Genomic DNA, 24637 nt, shown 5'->3' on the forward strand with positions numbered 1-24637 from the left:
TTTTTGAATTTCTCCGAAGACTTCAGGCAAACAAGCGGAACAGTCGCCACATGACCAGTTTTGCCGAAGAAACAGGCGACCATTTGCTTCGAAGTGCTTCTTCCACGAACAACTTTCGTTGGATTTGGCTCGTCTTGGAAGACCCACACGGTCGATTGCTGTTTTGTTTCGGGCTCATACGCATAGATCCATGATTCGTCACCTGTGACGATCTTATAAACGTCTTTTGAAGCACCGCGATCGTATTTTTTCAGCATTTCTTTACACCAATCCACACGAGCCTTTTTTTGAGCGATTGTCAAATTGTGCGGGATCCAACGAGAACAAACCTTTTTTACGGCCAGGTGTTCATGCAATATCGAATGTATGCTGGTGGGAGAAATGCATAGGCATGCCTCTATCTGAAGGTATGTTACATGACGGTCTTGCATTATCAGTTCACGATCCTGCATTATCGTAGTGGGGCATAACAAGCAAGCGAGTGGCGAGTAGAATACGAATAATCAAAGGAATTATAATAATACTTCGCTTTTATTATAAATTTTTTGGAAGATTTTTATTAAACTTTTTTGGATGATCCAAACTCAGGATGCACTGCTGCGTTGATCGTGGAAACAGTTGAGTTTAAGAACATAAGGACTTATGGAACTTGAACATGCAAAATATGCTGTGAGTTTTCATTGTATATTTAAGTAAAGTCCTGCAGTTCACAAAAAGATCAAAAATCAAAATAATTAAATATTGGCGATCATGTTTCCTTCGTCAAAACTCTGGCTATAAATGGCTGACTTGAGAGTTACAGCTTTTATATGTACTTATTAGCTCCTCGTCGATCTAGGCACAAGTGAAGACTATAAGTTATTGACTTTAATGAGAATACTATAAAGCCATGGTCTCAATTACATCATTTTATTAAAAATATTATAGTCAAAAAAAGCCATTACCGACTAGGCTTCTACTTCTATCAAAGCTTTCTACTAGTATCAACTTCATACTCAACTGACACGAGTATATAAGCTAATATTTTTTATGCAGTCTGAGTGAGAAGTTTGATTCTCATTTAACTTCTCAAAATAAAACCACATTTATTTATTCTTAAGATATTACTAGTATCAAAGGTAATGATAGACGTGTTTAACCCTCATTTTTGGAAGCTTTTTTTCACAAAGATCTACTAAAACTAACTCCTTCGCAACAAAATTAGTTCTCTGTGAAAAGGTTAGAGATTTTAGGCTTAATTTTGTAAACTCACTTCGTTGGAATGAGGCCTATACCTGAATATTATCATTCATTATTTAAGCTTCAGTTCATTTATATCCAGTGTGATTTTATAACATTGAATCGAAGAGCCTATAATCGAGAAAAATCAGTTATGGTTATAGAATGTTATTCTTTGCTATGAACGGTCTGTACTGACCCTTTGCCAAGTCAGACTTTGGTCTAGACTACTGACTAACCTACGACGAAAATAAATATGAGTTCATAACTTCAACACATCCAGATATTATTATTTTTTTAAGCCTTCTACTCTCTCTATCAAGCTGTTTTGAAAGCCAAAAATTCACAAACTTAGTGCGTATTAGATCAGCTCGTCTCAGTTGATCTTTTTCAGTCTTCGTTTAACTAAGATTTCGCGGAAAAAGCTCTATGTTAAGAGAATCATAAAATCGTTTCATAACTGGCTGAGGAGCTCTGGTTTTACTAAAATGGCAAAAGCAGTACAGCTTAGAACATAGAATCGCGCAATAAATTTCTGTATTTCCTTTTCTGCGGCTTGTTTATGGTGTACCAAGAGTGTTCAAGTACTACTTCGACCGACCTCGTCTGTTAACTATTTTTATCTAGAATATCTAACTGTTATACTTGTTATATACAAGTTAACATTATAATTTAAAAGTATTCTAATAAATTTGTCAATGTTTACTCTCCGCACTTTAAACAAAATTCATCAAGCCGTCTTTTTGCAACTTTTTAGCAGAGCTCTGCACATGCACACGCACATACATATCTTCGTTGTCTTATCATTTAAACAGCTTGTCAAAACACATGTGAAACCGTGTTGACGGCACTCAATTTAATTGAAAAGTGCTGAAATAGTACATAGTACCATACTTAAATAACTAGTTCACAGTTATCAGCGTGTTAATCAACCCAAGATCTAACGAAAATTTTGCTTGGCAGTGAACTCACAGAGAAAGATGTTAGCAGTTGAAAAGCGCGCGTCGCGTGGTCCAATACCGTCTTACTCCTCGAGCGAGTGGTTGTAAATTTTTTTATATACATATATCATATATCGGGGTCAAAGTCAAAGTTGCATTGCAAGATGGTGAAAATGCGGCGACGCCAAGTGAAGCGCATGATGAACAAGCTGATCTACTTCATAGTTTCCATAATATTGCTGTCCTTCTTCACCACAATGCTGGTGGAGCGCCGACTGCGCAATGTTGATGATCCAACCACGGTAGCAACGGATTTTAATGGCGATCCCGTTACGCCAGAAGTACCACGTGTGCGCATACGCACGCACCGCCCGCCGAAGCCACCGGTACAAGAACGCATGGCGGCGCCAATACAAGCGGGGGTTGATAACAGAGCGGCGGTGGATGACAGTGCGGCAGCGAGCGGTAAAGCTGAGAAAGTGACAAAAATTGTGAAGGGTTTATTTACAATACCCGAAGCCGTGGGTGAGAAGAAAGATTGGGAGGATTCGGAACAGATGGAACGTGATGCGAAGCGCAAAGGTTTGGGTGAACATGGTGAGGCAGCATATGTAAAAGACGAAAGTCTGAAGGAGCTGGAGCAGGAAATGTCGCTGGACAATGGTTTCAACGCCTTACTATCGGACCTCATATCAGTCAATAGATCGGTGCCGGATGTCAGGCATGAAGAGTAAGTATGGTGGTTTCGCAGCTGTTTCTGTAGCTTACTTCGTCTATGTATTTGCTAAGGCACAACTGAAGTTTGAGTGCGAACTTAGATATATTTTACTGTTAGGCTATTTTTGTAAACTTCAGATTGGTAGTAGTTGGGTGAGGCCCTTAAGTTACAGGTTACGCTTATGGACTTTCGTCTATCCACTCTGTTTTGTCTGGTACTTTTGGCATTTCTTCTCCTTGCGATCTTTTGGTATGTTTTGGTGGGGACTTTCGACTCCACGTCAACACGTAACCTTTTCGATGTGGCTTTTACAGCACACAGTAAGACCTGATTGTGTGCACAGAAGTCTTTGAGCTGAGTGTAATCCTTTTGTGGGCTCGGATGTACCTTCGCGGTACTATGGGAGACTCATCATAATAATTAACTTCTTTATATATATTTTATCCCAATGCTCGCAAATCTCGCATATTTCCATTTTCCCCCGCATTATCAGGATTTATTTTTGAAGCTCGGGTGAAGATAACCGTGCCCGTACGGATATTCCAGTAGGCTTTTGATCTGCACATTTGCTCATACTTGTAGTTTTATCAGATGCAATGATCAAGTGGTTCACCATTACGTCATTGCAGTCGTTGGATATCGGCGGCCGGGAAACTCTTTGCTCATCCCTAAACCCGCCAGCACTGGGATGTTTACACCCAACGCCGTAACTGTCAATTTTTTTAGTGTATTCGCCTTATTTTGTTTTTCCGAGATCCTACCCGTACCTGGAACTGGAAGGTATTTAGTTCAGCCGCTTAAACCTGGACACAGATGCAGCCCAGTAAGCAGCTCATTTTGAGTTAGACGCTTCTGGGATTTTACTGATTTGACACTTATCTATGGGCGGCGTCGATTCATTCCATCGCAGAAACTTCATTGGACAAATATTGCTTTTTAGGCTACACTCTACATCTCTGTTGCTTTCGTCGGGGACTGCTTATTGAATATTCGCAGCTAGCCTACATCTGAGGCTATCGTTCAGCTATTCGCCACCTGCTAACCCTCACAGCAGCTCAGGCTTTAGCCCAACTTTATTTTCGACAATGTCAATACCTGTGATATCCTAATTTATGCCGTTGGATTTTTTAACTTTTGAGTATAGGCGGTAAAGTTTACGGATCCAGCTTTATTTTAGTGAAATTAAACACATTGTTAAGTTACCCAAAGGATTATAAGCATTTGGAATCTAAAAATGCTCAAACTTCTTATTAACTTATCCAATCATATACGAGTTTTACTAAATTTGGTATGTGTCTAACTCATCCTTGAACCATTTGTCTGACCTGATGAAGTTCCGAACCGGTCAGCCGAATTTCTTAAGGGACTAAATCACTTCTAATCTTTCTGTATTCATTAGGTTTTATTTTACATTGAAGATCCCAATAATCTCGGTACAACATTGCACTTGAGCCGACTTGAAAAACTTTCATATTTTTGAGTTTCTTCTAATCGATCTCACATTCTTTATACGAGTACATAAGTAGTAAAATATTCAGTAGCTGAATCTTCAGTGGTATTGTAGGCCTCTACTTCAAGAACTTTGTTTTGCATCATGCCCAAAAAAATAACTCTCATTATTTTCTCAGCAGACTATTTTTTATAACTCGGACAATATTAACTTCTTCATCCAAATAGCTGCCGTCACAAACCCTACCTGGCCAAGCTGCCCTCGACCAGCATAATCTTACCGTTCTATAACGAACACATCACGGTGCTACAGCGCTCACTGCACAGCATCGTCAACCGCACGCCCCGCGAATTATTGAAAGAAATCATTATCGTTGACGACTACAGCGACCGTGAGTATCTTAAAACCGAACTTGAAGAATATTTATCGGAACACTTCGGCAATCTGGTTAAAATCGTACGCTTGCCCCAGCGTTCAGGGCTGATAACCGCGCGCTTAGCAGGTGCACACGCAGCCACCGGCGATGTTTTAGTATTCTTCGACTCGCACGTCGAATGCAATTACAATTGGCTACCGCCACTGATCGAACCGATCGCGGTTAACTACAAAATTTCAACGTGTCCGATTGTGGACATTATTCGTCATAACAACTTCGAATATCACGGCTTTCAGGTGCAGAGTGCACGTGGTGCTTTCGATTGGAAATTTCGCTATAAACAAATAGCTCTACTGCCGGAACAATTACTGAACAAGACAGCGCCTACGGCAAATCCCATTATGATGGGTGGACTGTTTGCGATTAGTCGACAATTCTTCTGGGAGTTAGGTGGCTATGATGAGGGCTTAGATATCTGGGGCGCTGAACAGTATGAGCTCAGCTTAAAGATTTGGATGTGCGGCGGCATGCTTTTCGATGTGCCGTGTTCGCGTGTGGCGCACGTCTTTCGCGGACCGATGAAGTCGCGACCGAGTCCACGCAAACACAACTTTTTCGCGAAGGTGCGTTGTGTCGAAATACATTCAGTTAAACAGTTATTCAACCCATATCAACCCGTTTTTTACTTACAGAATTGCAAGCGCGTTGCCGAAGTATGGCTGGACGAGTACAAGAAGTACATCTACATGCGCAGCCCAGAGGAGTACACAGCCATCGATGCTGGAGATTTAACGGCGCAACACGCTGTGCGCGAACGCCTCAATTGCAAGCCCTTTAAGTGGTTTTTAGAAGAAGTAGCGCCTGATATGTTGCTGAAGTATCCACCCGACTTTCCGCCAACTTATGCCTCGGGCGCAGTACAAAGCGCCGCTTATCCACACTTCTGCCTTGATACTATGAATAGAAAAAGCGAAGAAGCTGTGGGTCTCTTCTACTGCGCTAACAATAAAACACATCCGCACGCCAATCAAGACTGGGAGCTAAGTATTTCGCGCGATTTGCGGCATCGCGACAGCGAATTGTGTTTGGACGTGCAGTCGGTGCAAGAGAACGCCACAGTTTGGATGTGGCCCTGCCACGAGAATGGTGGCAACCAGTTCTTCTTTTATGATCGCGAACATCAGTGGCTGGTGCAAGGCCAAAGTGGACACATGTGCCTAGAGGCCTTTATTGAAGGCGAAGAGCATGCGGTCTATGCGAATATGTGCGACAACTCCAATCCGCGCATGAAGTGGATCTTCGGTGTGGTCAATGACACCGCGCTGGACACTTTCCACGAGCAGCTGCCGCTCAACGCCTAATACTTGAATTGTATCCTTAACTATGTTATTAGATTTAAATGTTTCTAACTTATACATACATAAATGCCATTAGTCAACGTGCGTCTTCCTAGTTGCTGCCACTTCTTTACACATATGTATATATGTATGTATGTATTGATGTATGGGTGTATGTAATTAACAGTGTTTCGTACACGCCTTTATCAAGTTCATTTAAAATAAATAATTCTTTTTCGTTTCCATTTTTATTAAATTGTTATTATTATGTAAAGAAATGTTTGCCGCGCGCTTTGACGCGCTCCGTTACGGCTTGTAACGCCATTGGCCTAACTTGTTGTACGAGGCGTTCGCCACCACTAAACGCTGTCCAAACGATGACTTGCGAGTAATTAATTGCAGCGCTTAACAGGCTAAATTAATCTTTCTACACTCGTCAACTGCAACGGCCGCAACTTGCAACAACTCTATAAACGCGCCGCCAACCAGCGCGCAAGTGTGAAGTCATATGTTGCGCGCGCTATCAGTTTGCGCGATTTTAGCCTTTCATTTCTACTTTTTGCATACCAGCGCTCTCTCAAACATATGCCGGACTTTTGTCATGTCAGCGTAGCTTCACAACGCGCGCAATGCGGCCACAAATCTGCGCACAGTTCAAGCGGCCACTTCATTCGTTGCACTTGGCGGCGCGCTCCACGCCTGATTGCCATGAATTGCCTGCACTTTTGGCTCGTATGTCGCCTTGCGGTCTGCCAGCGGTTTTGCGCCGCGCTTTGTGCTGCTCTGTTTACTTTATTTGGTTTTTTATGATGTTGAAATTTACAGTTACTTCAAGCTTGATTGATTAAAAGAAGGTCAAAAGCAGCGCATGAAAAATTGTTTACTCATAGGACCGCCAAGACATGCCATGCACTTGTGGACTTGGTCTCCAGGCAGCAGCGGCGAGACGACGGAAGTATGGCGGCACTATACGAGTGCCACCGGCGTTGTTGTTATGCCTTTGAATGGGTGTTGATTAGAGCGCCGAGATCGTCTTGCGCAAGTAGATTTGTATACAAGAGAATTCATCGCATTCCGCGACGGTTTGAAGGTATTTATGTATATGGTTGCAGGGAAAAGCTGTTGCAGCCGGTTTATAATGAATGTGGCATGAAATTGAATATGCATTAATCGCTGCCGATCAACGAAGCTTTGAACAATGACGAATTAAACGAACGATTGGTATAAATCAAATAGACTGGCATAATCAAATGGAAACAACTGGTACAAATCCGATATAGTGGTAGGAACAGACTGGTATATTTCAATAGTAGCGACTGGCATAAATCAAACAGACAGACATAATCATAAAAAAGATCGAATGCCAAGCTGATATACTGCTACAATGAGAGACTCCAGTGCTTCCATACATTGAGTACGACCTAAACGGCCTCTAAGGGTTTAACCTTCCTTCGTTTTCATATGAAGATTGCTCATGATAGAAATTTTTTCGCAGTTGTGCTGTTTTCTATCAGACGGTAAAGTTGTTGGAAATCACTTTACCAGTTTTATACCATTCGAAAACTTATAACGAACCCAGATAAGTACTCTTTCTTTCTGTTTCAAGATCTGGAAATAATTGTTATTGAGGATAAAATTTAGCTAAATATATTATGCCAAAATATTCACATAGCAATAAGAAGAAAGGATAATTCAATTTTCAGATGTAAATTGTGGGAAATGCTCTCGCAAATGGAGGGGTTTTTAAGGGTTTTATTTTTCGAATTTATGATAGTAGATATACAATAGACATTGGATTTAAGAGAAAAGAATACAGAACCAGATCGATTGTCAAAGAAATCGAGAAAATATACTAAAATTTTCTGACTGTCGAATCGAACAAGCAAAACGCATAAACCAAACAGTAAGGAACACAAAGAATTCATACATATTTACTGAAGAGACAGCAAAGAGAGAGAGAAAGATGGAGATAGAGTTAGGCATCTAGAAAAAAAATACAGTTAGATAGAGATGAGCAAAAAGAGAGATGAGGACAGTAGACATAGAGGTGAAACAAGTGAGAAGGAGAGAGTGTAGAGAGGTGGTTACACGAAAATAGGTTATATAATTGAGCTCTCAATGAGCTTTGCTTGATTTGACAGGTATAGTAGTCAGTTATAATAATAGTTTTAGGTCAACATATTTTTGAATCAGAGATATTCAGAAATTTAAATATACAGTACTTCCTTTTGAAAGAGATTGCATTATTTAGGAATCAATTAACTGACCATATTCTTGCAACTAGTATAATAATTATTATCAGAGTCTGATCCTTTGCACTTGGTTTGTATTTGCTAAGTTAAATACATACGTATTTATAGTATGTAGGTAAAAACTATTGAAGCTTAACTTTTTGTGACTCATTACTGATTGTTCCGTAAATTCTTCCTACATTGAACACATCCAAGCAATATTTATATACTTTTGGGATAGAAGAAAAAACTCCAGAAGCTTAATATTTTCTGACTCATTTCATGATGAACTGATTTAAGCAACATTTATATTGGCCGAGATAGAAGATTAAAATCCAGAAGCTTAATTTTTTTTGAGTCACTGCTGATCATTTCTAGCTTTTCTTAAAACGAAACCGGTTCAAGGTATGGCATTTGTTTGCATTTGTCGGAGCAGAGTAATTGAAGGGTTTCTTTTTCAACGTGACTTCTACTACTTCTCAGGGAAATGCTTTCCAGTTATGATATAAATGAAAAAACAAAGAAGAAGAAACTCATTTTTTAAAGATTTTTTTCTCAACAGCAACAACATTACTACAATACCAAATTATCTTTTCTGGTTCTGGAAGTACTTTAAAAATATCACCAATTTATCAATTAAAGTCAAATTCAATAACCTTTAACAGTCTTCCATATCACCGGAAATAACGTGTGAAAATATGGAAGCCATAAACAGCTAAATGTTATTTTAGACAATCCGACAATACCTTAATTTGGACACTCATTAACACAATACTATATGTGCAAACACTTGAAACGATGCTGAAAACCCCCAAATATTTGGAGTAAGCAAACAAATTTATATTTTCGCTGCAAGCAACGAAGACCCCTTATCGTTTAACTACCGAAACAGCAGTTCAACAGCTCAGACAACTTCAACGTAATTGACGATCGGCAATCGAACCCGCGGCGCGCCGGATATGACAAAGCAAGTGTTCTATAAAACAACTCTCAAGTGGATTAAAAATTAAGATTTGCTCGAAAGCAACACCAGATATTGAAAAGATATGAAACAATAAAAAGCGAAAATCGCATAATCAAATATTTGTTTATGTTAACTGTAAATTGCCAGACACAATGACTGGAAAAGTAGAAAGAGAACAACGCATGCAAACGCAACCGTCGCAAGATGAATTGAGTCGAAGTCAAAAGCAAAGCACAGTGTGAAAGTTAATGAGTCTAAGTATAGAGAAAAAATGCAGAAAATCATGTCTAATCCTTAAACTGTAATTAGTTATTAAATAAGATGAATAATTAAGCTATAGAAATATTGGTAGAATATAAACATAGAAACTACTAATAAAGGTGAAGGAATGGCTGATAAATTTTATATGAGTTTATAATATATTAGAATGAGAGTTCTCTCAGATCAGAAAGAGCAGAGTGTTGCGCGATTTGACAGAAGAAAATCTATTATAGTTAGAAACAGATTTTCGGAGGAAACACAGAAACAGACTCTCCATAAACATAATAATTTTGTACGAGAAGCTTTTACCAGCAGACCTAGAAATACATTTCGATATTGGCATCAGTTTGTGGTGCCAAAATATCATTCCTATTTACGGCTTAAAGACTACTGAGATACTCCTTCTTGAACGAAGAGTTTTTAGGAAAGATTATTTATTCTCTGTGTCAATATTTAGGAATCACCTGCCTACCTACATATATGATGGAATATGTAGGTAGTCAACGTTCTAAAGAGATTCGACTCTATATATATGTAAAATCCCATTCCTTTCTTCATTTATTCTTGGCAGGGGATTGGTTCCAATATGATCGATAATACAGCAAATTGAGTTTTTTGTGATTATCCACATACGAAGCCACTCTTTACATTAAAAAATATTAGATTTCTTTGTAAAGATTAGTAAGTGGTGAAAGAATCTTATGTTCCAAAGCAAATTAACTTTCTTTAAGTTACGATTATTCTCTACAGGTTGTGTTGAATAATGTTTAAGACGATGGAAGTACAGTACTTCAGAACATCTTTTGTTTCTCAGCATTTCTTAAATAGTACGAGATGTGAGGAAGCAAATCTAACATATTTTATTCTTTAATAATTTGGACTTATTATAAAACAGGCTGGATTAAAGAAGGTAACAAAGTTTTCGACCAAAGAATGTTTCCAGAAAACGTATATTTTAATAAAGAAAATGTTTTCAAATATTTCAGTTATTACCCAACTTCAATATGCTTATAAACTTTCAAAGAATTGTTCAGTGCGGACCACTATAGTATATCTTCTTCTAAAATGGCGCAGACACCGCTTAAGCGATCAAAGCCGACTATAGTATATAGCTGCCAAAAAACTGACGAATCGAGATAAAAGTTTTTGTATGGCAACTTATTTATTTGACGTGATAACTTCAAGAAATTCTGCATGGTATATAGCCTTGGGAAGAAAGTATAATATCCGAAGAAATTGTTTAGATCGGACCACTATAGCTGCCATACAAACAGAACTGTCGGCATCAAGGGCTTATATGGAAACTTGTATACTATAGCTTTGAAACCGAAGTCAGCGTTTTTTTTATTTTAAATAATTTTTACCCAACCACTTGACCATTTTCAAACACTGTGCGAGGGCGCGCAAGCAGCGTAACCTCTTATGGACGTCTCTATAAATATGAATCACTAATACGATTAAATAAATCTGAAGTGTGCGCTTCATTTTTATTGATTTGATGGCTTCTTTCACTCTCCACCGCGCTATATAACGAGCAGTTTAGCGTGGCCAAGCAAATATTTGCGCGAGTTGTAAGCGATTTATCAGGGATTTGTGATTTGTTTATGGCGCGTAATGTGTGCGTAATGTCAAATGTAATGCAATCGTATGTAAACGCTGATAAATGTCAATAGCGATAGATTGACAGCGATGGCTTGCAGGTAAATAACAAGCAGAAAGCAATGATATAGCAACGTAAAAAAAGATAAAACAAATAAAGCGCTTGTCAGTTGACGAACGCACTTAAGGAAATGAACGTAACGGCGCACAGTGGCATTTCGGCGGAAAAATAGGATTTTTCCACTTTCCAATTTCAAAACTTTAAGGATTATTTTTGTAAAGAAATATTTGGATAAGAAAAATTCAATAATGTTTTTTATTAAAAGTGAAATTTTTATAGTTAAAAAATCTAACCGAAGTCGACGGAAAGTTATTCAATAAAATCAGATTAAAATTATTGTCCAAATAAAGAATTTTTTTTTGTGTGTAAGTTTACAGCTATGGCTTTTCTTTTATTTTTTAGTGAAAATATAGAACCTACTTGTTTATAAAAGCAAAAATTTATTGAAATTGGCAATGTAAGCTAATTTTTATAATTTTTCAAAAATTATACTAAAAAATATCAACTTTTTCATTTTTTGATGGAAAAAACTTTATGTGCTTTGCCTTGCTTAGCCCTCTTACTATAAAAAAATGAAAGTTCCGAGTCTGTACTTTCAATTAAAAGAAAAAAAACAACCGCCAATTACCGTCCCTTTTAGTAACATCGATTTTAATTTCAAAAGTCACTTCCAATATTTCATACAAATGGTCAATAAGACAAAAAATGTAGTATACTTTCAGGCTCTCATGTAAAGGGCAAGGAAATTAATGTATTACACAAGCACCTTTTTACATTGCTGGATGGTAAAACCGCTCAGATAGTGACACATACTACTGCAGCAGCAGTATGCTACATTTGTGGAGCAAAACCTACTGAAATGAACAACTTAGAGTTAGTTTCCATGAAAACTAATTAAACCTGAGGCATGTGAATTGGGAATTTCATCCTTACATGCTAGAATCAAGTTTATGGAATGCATTCTCCATATAGCTTATAATTTACCATTTCAGAAATGGGCTGCAACCTTCCAAAACAAAGAAATTAAAATACAAAATAAATAAAAAATACAAGCGGCCTTTAAAGATAAAAAGGCTTTTTTTTTAACCCAAAAATGGTTGCGGATATTACTGGCGTCAATGAAGACCTTATCTATCGATTCAGGATAATTCTTCAATTAATTACATGTGGCGAAAAAATTGATAGTGACAAATTTAAATTATATACGTCGGACACTGCGAAACTGTTCGTACAAAATTATAGTTGGTTTTATATGCCTGTTACTGTGCACAAAGTACTAATGCATGGTAAGGATATAATGGATGCTGCCGTATTACCAATAGGAATGCTTTCTGAGGAAGCCGAGGAAGCCAGAAACAAAGACTACAGGAAGTATCGATTGATGTTTTCGAGAAAGTGTGATCGAATTTCCACAAATACTGATGTCTTCAACAGACTTCATATAACTTCGGATCCTTACATAAGTAGCTTAAGGCGTCATTCGAACAAAATTTCTTTAGAACTAGATCCCATTGTTAAAGATATGGTGCTTGCATAATATTACAAATAAAAACTAACACAATTTTTCGCCTGTTACATATTCAATTAAAACATTTGCATATTATATTGGATTTTTGCCACTGTGCGGCGGGGCGCAAAGTGGGTACACACCTTTACATACGACTAATATAGCAAAGTGCAGAGCGCGATGATGCAGCGCTTGGCATGGCGCATCTAAATCAATTTCATGGCCTCTCAACGTTGCTGCCGACCCGGCTGTTGAGTACATATGCCGAAAGAGTTATGTACGACCGACTGTAACGCAAGCACACTGTGACGTTGCGGCAGTTACAGACCATAAATCACGCGTTCGATGCGTTATCTTGAACGTGAGTAGCGCAGATTTGTAGCGGCGCGGACCTGTGCGGTGTCAAGTTGGTTGAGCGGCTAGCCACTCAGCCAACAACTAGATTTCGGCTATTGTTTGTACGTGTGTTTTCTTTCTTTTTTGTAGTTCTGCAGTCCTATAGTGGATCTGGTCATTTATGCACATATTCGCCCATTTGAGCGGTCAATGCGCCAATCTCGTGTGCTACTCACTTCGCACCAACGCTTGGCGCACTGGGTTGGTTGGTCGCGCGGCCGTTTGCTGGGTCTTTCGCGCTTTGTGATCGATGCGTATCGCGATGACGTAGCCTCGCGAAAGCCGTGACCAAGTTGAATGTATGTTAGTACCTATATGCGATCTTTATCTTTCGGTTATCACGTATTGCTTTAATAAATTGCTTTTGTTTAGTGAAATATGAAGCATCCAGCAGCGTGGATGCGACCAAATATATTTACAGACCTGTTATTACAAATATAACAACAATATGTTATAAAATTTAAAACAAGCTAATGTTTTGACTGATATACTAGAGTTTAATACTATTACCGGGGTGGAGTTGGGTTCATATAACGGTTGAAACAATACTTCTCCAAAGAGATCATCCCAATATATTTTATCCTTAAACAGTTTTCATAGTTCAATACTACGAGGCGCGGCTTTGGTTCATATAACGGTTAAGGCAATACTTAAGTATATATTTTAAATTCTCTCTGAAGAGATCTTTAGAATTTATTTCAATCTTGAAAAAGCTCTTCGGAGAAGAGAATAAACTTTTCGCATTCGACCATAAAATTTTAGAGGTCCGTTCAATAATCATGAAAGCTCAATTAATACACAAGCTTTTCGTAAGGAACTTTAAGCTAAGAGACTATAATGGCAATGCCTAAGAATAATAATGAGATTGTATTTGTATCCTTGAAAGCTTTTCGGTGAAGAGCACACACTTTCCGCCTTGGATCAAAACTTCTAGGACCCTATGATCCCCTAAGTTCAACAAATAACCATGAAAGCTTAGAGAATACACAAGCTCTTCATATGGAACTTAGAGCTGAGGGAATATCAGACTCCTTAACTCCATTAAGTTGAGCAATGAAACGTGACAAGCTAAAAAATCAACGAATTTAAATTTTCCAGGTACCATACTAAAATCCATGAAAAGCTCTGTATTATATATCTTCGATCTGTAGCAAGCCCCACTACAAAGTTGAAGGTATCAAGTTTAAGGAATGAAACTTCGCTCAACAAGCTTTCTGTTACTTCTTTATTACAGAGATCGGATTTTTGATTGAATTTTTACTTTGAAGCTTTCCCAAAAGCTCATCACTGTGGTTGGTCTTCATAAAACAGTACAATACCGTTGAACTACTTTCCAAGACCGTAATAATAATGTCTTGGGTTACCCTTAAATAATCTCAGGATATTACTACTATTCTTAAGCTTTCTTGAAAGCTTAAAGGTAAGATTGCGCGTAATCATGTGGTAGAATACTGTTAAACAGCCAGAAAAGTTCATAATTACTTCAAAAGTTTTCAAAAAGGACAATACCGTTAAACAATTTCAGAATATAAATATTATTTGAGAGCTTTTCCAAAAGCTCAGAATTTTTTTGGGGTGAAAATGTGCCGGAGAATACCTTTGAAGAATCTCAGAATGTTAAAAAATATTACTATTATTCCAAAGCTTTTTAAAAAGTTCAAAAATAAAACAAACAAAAATTTAATATTGTTCTAAAGCTTTTGGAAAAACTCAAAGTGTGTAGAAATCTTAAAAAAGACTCGAGAGCACTTTTTCGGGAGATTAATTGTAACTTATTCAGTAAAAAATTTGAAATAAGTTTATATTGTGCTACAGCTATGTCTAACAAATTCACTGCATCTGTATTTCTTTAAAATTTATGAGCTTTATAAGCCTTCCATCTCAATACAACATCTGACCGCGAGCGTTTCCAGCCCGAAGCGAAATTTATAACAAGAAATAAATAATAGAAAAAGCGAAAACAACGAAAATAAAAACATCAAAGAGAAATGTCAATTCATCGTCTAACTCGCTTCAAGCAACTTGAGCGCGTTTAATAATCACACACTTGTGCGAGGAAGCAGACAAAAAATATTGGGTTGAAGCTTTTCTGCCGGTCATATAACTAGCTTTCAAGTGCTTCATATTTTGACACCTACCAAACGATTTATCACGAATCATCCGACACATTACACAATTCACAGATTTAAAAACTAGAATATGAACGGGTATAAATACATATTGATCTGCGTAAGTAGAAATATGTCTAGTTTTGATCGACAAGTTGGAATATTTCAATTTTCAATTCGGTTTTTTCTAGTACTCGTATGATTGTAAAACAACACAGAAGAGTTTCATTGAAGTTTTTGCTTTTTGGAGTGAGTATTACTTTTCTTTAATAATAGACAGTTCCAACTATGTTATGTTATGTTATGTTATGTTACGAGCTGTCAGTCTCTGTTCCTCATACACAAAAACTTAATTTATTGAAATATCAAAATGTTGCTTAAGCTCGTAAAATTACTCACACAAAAATCTAATAAAAAAAATCACATAGAGATAAGAAAAATAAGCAGATATACGCATCAGTTTGTAAAGCTGAATTCACAGAATTGCTCTATGTTACAACGACATAACACAGTTTAGAGTTTCAGTATATTAACATAATTAACCCTTAGGTGGCAGCCTTGGTATAGCTGTACCACTTTTTATAATTTGCTTATACTAAAGGTTAACGAATTATTGAATTTTGGTAATTCGTAGTCCACCGGTAACAATTTAGGGCGAAGTTGGACGTGATTATGGTTCTCAGGAACGGACTTGTAAAGAGGAAATATTTCATCGACCAACTTTGATAGGGCAGAGCAATCTACAGGGTCTATTATATGGAGTTATTGTGCTTCAAGGATATTATAGAGGATGTCTTTGCGAACGAAGCAGTATTACAATGCGCTTTTCAAGATATAAAAGAGTCATTTCACACCTCCGAGCACTGGAAAGAGGCACGTTAAAGCACTCATTAGAAGATTAGAGATACGGTTCCCAGAACTAATATAGGCTCATGCAGCAGCCAGATTAGGTAAGGTTTAGTTAGATGGTTGATCCCACAAGATTCCGTGGGATCACACTTTGACTGTTATGTACAGCTTTTGATGCCAAAAGAAAATCTTTTGTAGTTGAATATCAGCTCTAGGCAAAATGCACTGATTTGTTATAGATCAAGTGTTTTATATTTATTTCTCATGGATGTCTAAAGGAGGAGTTCCGAGATGTTTTTCCCCTGATCTGGCAAAAATGGTACATTCAAGAAGGAAGTGTTATGATGATTCTTTCTCATCTTCTTCCTTACTTCTAACTAGTGATAGATGCGTTTCTGACATTCGCGACTAAGACTATACGAATGAGATCGTTACTTTAACAAGAAGAAAAAACAAATCAATAAGCGCTTATAAACTTGGAATAATCTTCCCATGGCACTCCTTCCTAAAAGCTACAAAGTATCTCTGGATAGTCAAAGCGACTAAGAGGACACCCCTCTCGAACAGTACCTACGAAGAAATGCTCTACAATGGTATACAGACGACTTGAACACGGCAAATGGAACTGACGTTGGGATGGTGGCACCATGTACCAACTGCCGTTCCCATGGGCAGTTTTTCAAAAAAATTTTCAAACCGGAGTTTACGTCATCAGCCGAATATTTTAGAAAAGCTTTCATTGAGAATGTATCGCAATTCTATCATTAGAATGAAACCAAGCGCATAAAGATATTAAAGGTAATGAACTTGCGGACAAATTAGGGTTTTATATGGGTCACTGCAGGCTAAGTTGTTTTCTACATAAATTTTGATACTATCCCACAAATGAGTATCGTTTCGATGGTCTTGTAGCAAATATCTACAGCATATACTCTTTGATGCCGCTGCAATTCCAAAAAAAAGTCAGGGATACTAAATCCAACCAGAGAGCATCACATTTACTGAACCAAGAGCTTACATAAGCCTTCTTGATACAACTCCTTAAACGAAATCAATAAAGAATTATTACAAATTGGTTCGCGAAGAACACAACACGGGTACTTTTTTGACAGATCATACGTGAGTCGTGTCAAATTCTCATATTATTTTTGTTCAGTATTGTTAGGCATTTCATCATAGAAAGACTTATGTCTGAAAAACGCTTACAAATCGTTCAACTTTATTACGAAAATTCACGTTCTATAAAGAATATGCTTTGCACGCTTCGCTCAACTTATAGTCAACATAAACGCCCAACCGAGCATATTATTCGCAACACCCTCACACATCTTGAGACTCAGCATTCATTATTGGATAATCCGAATAGTCCAGCACACAGTAAAGAAAATATAGCAGTCATAGGTAGGAGTGTAAGAGAGATTCGCAGCAACTCGAACTGACGTATGGCACGGCTTGGCGCTTTATACATCGAGATCATAAATTGACAGCGTTCAACATACAGCTTATGCAGAACTAAAATTGCTCGACCTTCTCAGGCGACCACGCACCGTTCTGTGGGCTTTTGAAAAGGTCCCCGGAGATCCGACGTTTTTGAACCAAATTTTGTTCAGCGATGAGGTTCATTTCTGGCAAGCAAATTGCCGAATTTGGAACAAAGAGCCACCTGAAGAAATTCAAGAGCTGTTATTTCATCTAGAAGAAAACAACGGTTAGGTGTGGTTTGTGTGCCGATGGAATCATAATCCATATTCATAGTCCATATTTCTTCAAAAAGGATGCCGGTGGGAACATAACCATCAAAGGGGACCGTTATCGCGCCATGATAACCAACTAATTAATGCCGGAAATTGAAGTTCGTGATCTCGGCAATATTTGGTTTCAACAAGACGGCGCCACTTTCTACACATCGCATCAATAAATGGATTTATGGAGAGAACACTTCGGCGAGCAATTAGACTTTTCCCTATGGAGGTATGTAACGTCTAAAGTCTATGCTGATTATCCCGATTCAATTCAGCCCTTGGAGCAAAACATCATGCGTCTCATCCTCCAGTTATCAGTCAAAATGCTCGAACGAGTCATTAAAAATCGTACTCAACGGATGGACCATGTGAGACGTAGCCGCGGCCAACAGTTGAAAAAATAATCTTAAAAAAATAAAAGCCAATGAATGTACTTTCGAATTATAATAAACATTATCCATTAAATTTCAAGTTTTTTGTTTTTTCTTTAAAAAGTAGGAGACTTTGAAATGAATCAGCCTTTATAACTAGCTCGAAGGTTGATCCTTTCTTTCGTGGATTCGTCACTAATATAGCTTCGAATCTACAATCCACTCAATCGATGATTAATTACTTTCGATTAAGTACCTAAATTAATGCCATGCCAATTTTCGCATTATTTGAGTGCTCCAATTAGGCGATTCATTAGAAACCCGTTTCTTATGGAAGCAAAGGCGGTTGCGCTACATTACAAAGGGCAGCGCTTTGAGGGCGTGATCCGCAAACAATAAAAACGGTAATAATAATAAAAGTACCGTTTACCTTAAAACCAAAAAACCGATTAAATAATAGAAGAGACAGTGATTTATGATTCGGCTTGAACTCAAATTCGCTTGCAGGCGCTGACGGCGAGCGTACAGTAGTTGGCTGCTGCTGCGTTCGATGATGCAATGTACATGCGGCTACCAGCCGCAACTAATAACAATATTTGCCACAAGGTCTTTTCGTGCTTGGAGCCACCCAATAATGCAAAGCAACAAAAATAATAGCAACAACAACCAAACATGATAGATTTAAATAGAAAAGCAAGCTATAAATAAAAAGAGTAGCCTAAAACTTAACTAGCCGCAGTAATAGCGTTTGTGGCAACAACCAACAATAACAATAAGACTGAGAAAACGAAAAACTGTGAAAATAGTTACACGGGGTTATGGTTATGGGTCAAGCAGCAAAGCTAAACGTGCCGTGGCAAGAGGCGCAGCACCGTGCTACACAGTAACAGAAAGCGACGAGAGCGGGAAAGCCAGCTCAGCTGTTTGCAGTGAGTAAGTGTGGGCGTGTGGGCGTGCGTTAGACAAACCTTTTTCAAGTAAAATGTCAGCTGCAGCAACAGTTGCCATTGTTATTGTGGCATATTGCATGCAAAACATAAGCCAACAACAATTCTAACAACAACATGCAACACAACACAAAAATTGGCCACAATGACAACAGTGGCAATGATATTATTGCGAACAAGCGGCCAACCCACAGAAATTCTGCTTGTTTTTTGTGATTTTTGTACCACCAAAACAGAAGCGCAACGAACATTTGCCATGTTGTGTCGCCACAAAAATATGAAGAGTGAAAAAGAAACAAAAAAAACTGTGCTACAAATTGCAATATGGCAACACTTGTGCAAATAAGCCAAGCAAACATTATTCAAGTAAGTTGACAAGCAAGCAACTTAACCACAAAAATAACAGCCACACAAACGACGTCAACCGAGTTGCAACGAGAACACCAGCGGCAAGTGGCACTCAGCGCACAGACGGTGAATCAACAAACGACAACGACGTCGAAAATACGAGAATTACTTGTAAAAATAAAAATAAAAAAGAAAATATGGAAACCTAAAAACAAAAATATGAAAAATATAATAAAATAAAAAAATATAAAAAGGCAAGAAGAAAAGTTCGGTTGAACCGAAGCTATCATACCCTTCACAACTACAAAATATTCCTTCTGAACTTCATTATTAACGGCCGATTTTTATGGCAGCTACTTATATGTTATAGTGGCTTGATCTGAACAATTTCTTTAGAAATTGTTACGTCGGTTTGGATAATAATATGTGGCACAATTCGTGAAGATATCACGTCAAATAAAAACATTTTCCATATATGGCAGCTATACGCCATTGTATGGCAGCTATACGTTATAGGGGCCACATATCCTTGGTTCCGACAAATGGGCAGCCTTTTGGTAAGAAAAAACCATATGCAAAATTTTAGGTCGATATCTCAAAAATTGAGGAATTAGTTCGTGTATAAACATACGGGCGTACGCACGTACGGAATATACTTTGTTCAGGGTATAAAAATTAAAATAAAAGCAAAAATATGTCAAATAAATAAACTGAAGTCATAAAGTTGCAAGAGCTTACGCACTGTGCAAACCGTTGAAGTTCGCGTGTAAATATTATTTTATTGGCAAACTCTTAAATGCACGCTGAGGCCAGCAACAACTGTAGCTAGTATTTGCCATAACCCAAAGTTAATCATAACTGTATTTAAGTGACGTGTGGTCAACAATTCAAGGCAGCTGCTGTTTAAGTAATCCACCAAAGAGGTGTTCGCAACGCGGTTAAGCTTTAAAGTGTAATTCTTCCCGGAATAATTTTTAAGCGATGAAGCTACTTCCTAAAAAAGCATGCACCTAGTCTTAAAGTCATAATTAAGATAAATATTAATTTTCACGATTCTGTTTGAATGATTTTGGTAGATATGTTGGCTATAAACAAGTTATTGCTCGACTCGTCCCGATAAATCTGATTTTTTCTTTAAATAGGAGCGTGCTAATTCTGATTCCACATTCATGGAGAGCATTATAACTGCCGATAACACATGGGTTTATGAGTTTGAAATGTAAATCATCATCGAAATGAAAGGAAAAAACGAGCCGAAACCAAGAAAACCACGCCAAAATCGCTCATGGTTTGGTGTATTATGACTTCGTTCAAGAGAGACAGACGGTCATTGAGGAATTCTATTTGGCGTATTGAAGCGCTTGCGTGAGAACATCCGTCAAAAACGGCCGGATTTGTGGAAGAACAATTCATGGATTTTTCACGAAGATACGTATAATACACCTTCGCATCGAGCCACGATTGTGATCGAATTTAAAGCCAAATATGCAATGAATACCCTCCATCAACAACCCACACCACCGTGTTCACCAGATTTGGCTCCATGTGATTTGTTCTTGTTTCCGAAACTGAAATTGCCGCTCCATGGAATGCGTTTTCAGTCGATCGAAGAGATAAAACAAAATTTACCGAATTTGCAAAAAGTGCTTATAAAAACTGTTTCGAGGAATATTGTATATAAATATTGATGAATAATTTAATATTGGGTTGTCAAAAAAGTCTTGCGGTATTTTCGCTAGTTCCGCTGAAAGCGCGTAGTTCTAGTTTTTGTTCGTCGCATCGGGTCATCCTATACCTTTTTGGAAAGCTCATTTCACGCGCTAACACGAGTTTGATTGATTGTCGTTTCTTTGAAGTCATTCGTGAGTTATAGCGTCGCAAACATGGTGCAAAATAAAGAGAAAATACGGCATATTTTACAGTACTACTACGATAAAGGCAAAAATGCATCTCAAGCCGCCAATAAAATTTGTGCAGTTTATGGACCCGATACAGTTTCCATTTCCACCGCAAAACGATGGTTTCAACGTTTTGGTTCTGGTGTAGAGGTGGTCGAAGATGCACCACGCTCCGGAAGGCCTGTCGTCGAAAATTGCGATAAAATTGAATTGGTCGAAAGAGACCGGCATAGTAGTCATCAAACCGTTATAAACCATTTGAGGAAGCTTGGAATCACTAAGAAGCTCGATGTATGGATGCCACACGAATTGATTCAATAAAAATACCGCAAGACCGCAAAATATTTTGCGTTTTATTTACAGTTTCCGGGTACTTTTTTGTCAGTTAACGGATCATTTCTCCCAGTTATCACTCAAGCAAATTGGTAAATTGAAGTTATGAGAAAATCGCATTTAGAGTTAAACTGATAGATCTGATGGAACAGCGGCAACACTTCAGGAAGCTATAACAAAAAAGTATTCAATATAAAGATTTAAGACTTTAGTACGTTATTTTTAAAGGTATATCCTCTAGAATTATGAAAAAATACATTTTTAATATTGCACTAGGTGTGCCACTTAAGGTCAAAAACTAGATCTTAACTTAGGTTATAATTCTGAACAGTTAGATAATTGGGATTGAAGACTAAACATATCTCCGCTAGAGACATTTCACTGATGGATTAGTGTAACCGAAATTTCGATATTTCCAGAACGGATTTTGCACATTTTTAAACAGGTGTAACTTTTTTTCAAACTTAAACCTTTTAAACCGATTTTTTTAGTTAAATGAAGCTTAAAATCTCACCTTTCCAACACTATATGGTAAGACATGATGTGATTGGTAGCACTGGAGATACTGCAACGACATCTATTGACAAAATGCTAAAGACATTTTCGACTACCCAATATTATAGCCAATAAAAAGAATAAAAAGAAAAACAGCGTATATAACGTTGGGTAGCTAAGTTTCTGTAAAAAATTCACCACTAAATACTATAAATGCTCCATTATTTCCATAGACTACTGTATTTCAACAGGAAGACATAGGGCAGAAGTTGCAATGAATTCTTTTATGGTGACACGAAAAATTCTTTGGATTATAGAAATATTTTCTGATACCTTCAATACGAGTATATTTCCATAATATGTAGGCACATATGAAAAACGTTTGCCAGTCTTTCGATTCCATAACCTTGAAGAAGTTTTTATTAAAAATAATTATTAACATCATATTACCAAATAACTTAAATTCAGTAAAGAGTTGTATTCTAATTTTTTAAACCTTTTTTCACAACACTCAAAATTTATGTCAAGCATATTTGCTTACTTATATAATGGCACAATATTTAAATATTCGCACACATGAGTGTAAATAAAAAATTTGCCAAAAAAAACTGTAAAAGTTTAAAAGAGCAGGCAGCTGTTTCTAGCTTCGAGTCATCGCCTACGCTCGGCACTAATTTGAGTTCGTGTTTTCCATTCAACTACAAGCAATTTTTCATTGATGTTTATTTATTTCTTGTTAATACACGCCTTCATGAGCAAATAAGCGAAAAAGTGTTTATTTGCAATTTTGGTTTGGGTGTTCTGATAAAAATGCACTGTTTAGATATTTATATGTGGGTAAGTATATAAATAAATATATATACATAGTTCGCTGATATAGGTACATATTATAGTATAATATACACAAGCACTTCCGAAACAAAGTGGTGACAACATGTCTTCGGCAATTTTTGAATGCAGTATACATACATACATATGTATGTGCATACGTACATATGTATGTGTATTATATATCTATGCTAGTGATGTCATTTTCTACAGCATCGTATATTTATGAGAGTGGCTAATCGAACATAAAACTGGTATACATCAAATACAGTGACATATTAAATAGAAACCTGTGGTACTACAGAAGCAAATAAATAAGGGTAACTGGTATATGTAAGTCCAATATAGAGTCTATGTATATACAAAACATAACTGTATGCAACTTGCAAACGAATCGATCATACTCGTACAACTGGTATAAATGAAATGGCATAATAAACTAAATTGAGTTGGTATAAATCAATCGACTGCATCGCAGTCTGCAGACGCAGGTCGAAGGCCCTTGGATCCATGTTTCGGGATAGGGATCACATCGCCTCACTAGCACCCAGCAGGATATTAGATTTATCAACATGCTGGGGCTAAGTGAGCCCCTATGAGTTAGGAGCGGGCACAATAGACCTAAGGTGCCGGTGCATTCCTCAATTATTTATCTATTCTCTGAGTATTGCATCCGATAAACAATGGTATAAATGAAATACAATGGTATAATAAAAATAACATATTAGTTATAATATATGTATAACATCCATGAGTGATGAATCAAACATACAATTGGTATAAATCAAATAATAATTATAGACAGCAGACTTAATCAAGAAAAAAGTCATTAGTTATACAATATAACATCCAGGCGTAGTGAATCGAACATATAATTGGTATAACTGAAATATAATAGTATAATATAATATTAATGGTATAATTAAAACAGATAAGAGCAATACAATAGAAACCAAGTGTATAACTCATATAAAATGGCATAACTCAATTTAAAACCTGGTATAAAATAATGACTCACAGTGAAAACTTTACAGCGGTTCTTTCATCATCTTATTATGAGATATCATAACACTTTATTATATAGAATTCAACGTCATAAGTTAGGTGTGCCCAGCAGATTTTTTCTCCAAGATTTCACTACAAGCATCCACGTGCCCGGTTTTCTCACTACAGAAATGAATGCAGAGTGGTAAAACATGTAGTATCATTATCACGAACACCATCAATACATTCATATTCAGATTATATTTTAGTATTTGGGGTTGAGTCCAGAGAAAATGAATTTGCTTGTCTTCACAAAGAAATGTAGAATCCCTCCATGGAGGCTGCCTTCGATAAATAGGACAGAGCTCTTGCTCCATGTTCGTATTAAAGACATTGCGTTTTGTCTAGGACAACAAACCGAAGTGGAAGTACAATGAGGAAGAAAGAGTAAGAAAGGCCGGCAATATTATATATTATATGTATGTATGTATATACGCAGATGTTTGGCACAACCTTGGAGCCAATTATGCTCTACGGTGCTATAGTCTGGTCAACACGTAAATGGAAATCTTCATACCGCAAGCCACCTATAGGCCACTTTGCTATAAACTGCGCGACAAAATCGGCGGGATGACTACCAGTTTGGAAGGACCTAAGTACATGATCCCACCTTTC

The 24637-nt window shown here is 37.3% G+C and overlaps 2 protein-coding genes across 3 annotated transcripts in view; one reads left to right on the forward strand and one right to left on the reverse strand.

Annotated features, from left to right (window-relative positions):
• The window catches only part of LOC105234232 (protein sprint), a 538584-nt gene that overhangs the window by 374111 nt on the left and 139836 nt on the right, over window positions 1-24637 (reverse strand). The window lies entirely within an intron of this gene.
• On the forward strand, window positions 2170-6296 carry LOC105233760 (N-acetylgalactosaminyltransferase 4). Its single transcript, XM_011215918.3, has 3 exons — window positions 2170-2889; window positions 4555-5326; window positions 5396-6296. The coding sequence occupies exons 1-3, from the start codon at window positions 2324-2326 to the stop codon at window positions 6062-6064; spliced, it is 2007 nt and encodes a 668-aa protein (XP_011214220.2). The 5' UTR covers window positions 2170-2323; the 3' UTR covers window positions 6065-6296.

Source organism: Bactrocera dorsalis, chromosome 4 (assembly GCF_023373825.1).
Source record: "Bactrocera dorsalis isolate Fly_Bdor chromosome 4, ASM2337382v1, whole genome shotgun sequence".
Classification (NCBI taxonomy): Eukaryota; Metazoa; Arthropoda; class Insecta; order Diptera; family Tephritidae; genus Bactrocera; species Bactrocera dorsalis.

Coding starts and splice junctions, on each gene's coding strand:
- LOC105233760 (XM_011215918.3), top strand. CDS start 2,324: ATGGTGAAAATGCGGCGACGCCAAGTGAAGCGCATGATGAACAAGCTG. Junction 2,890..4,554: donor CCGGATGTCAGGCATGAAGA/GTAAGTATGGTG, acceptor TCATCCAAATAG/CTGCCGTCACAAACCCTACC. Junction 5,327..5,395: donor AACACAACTTTTTCGCGAAG/GTGCGTTGTGTC, acceptor TTTTACTTACAG/AATTGCAAGCGCGTTGCCGA.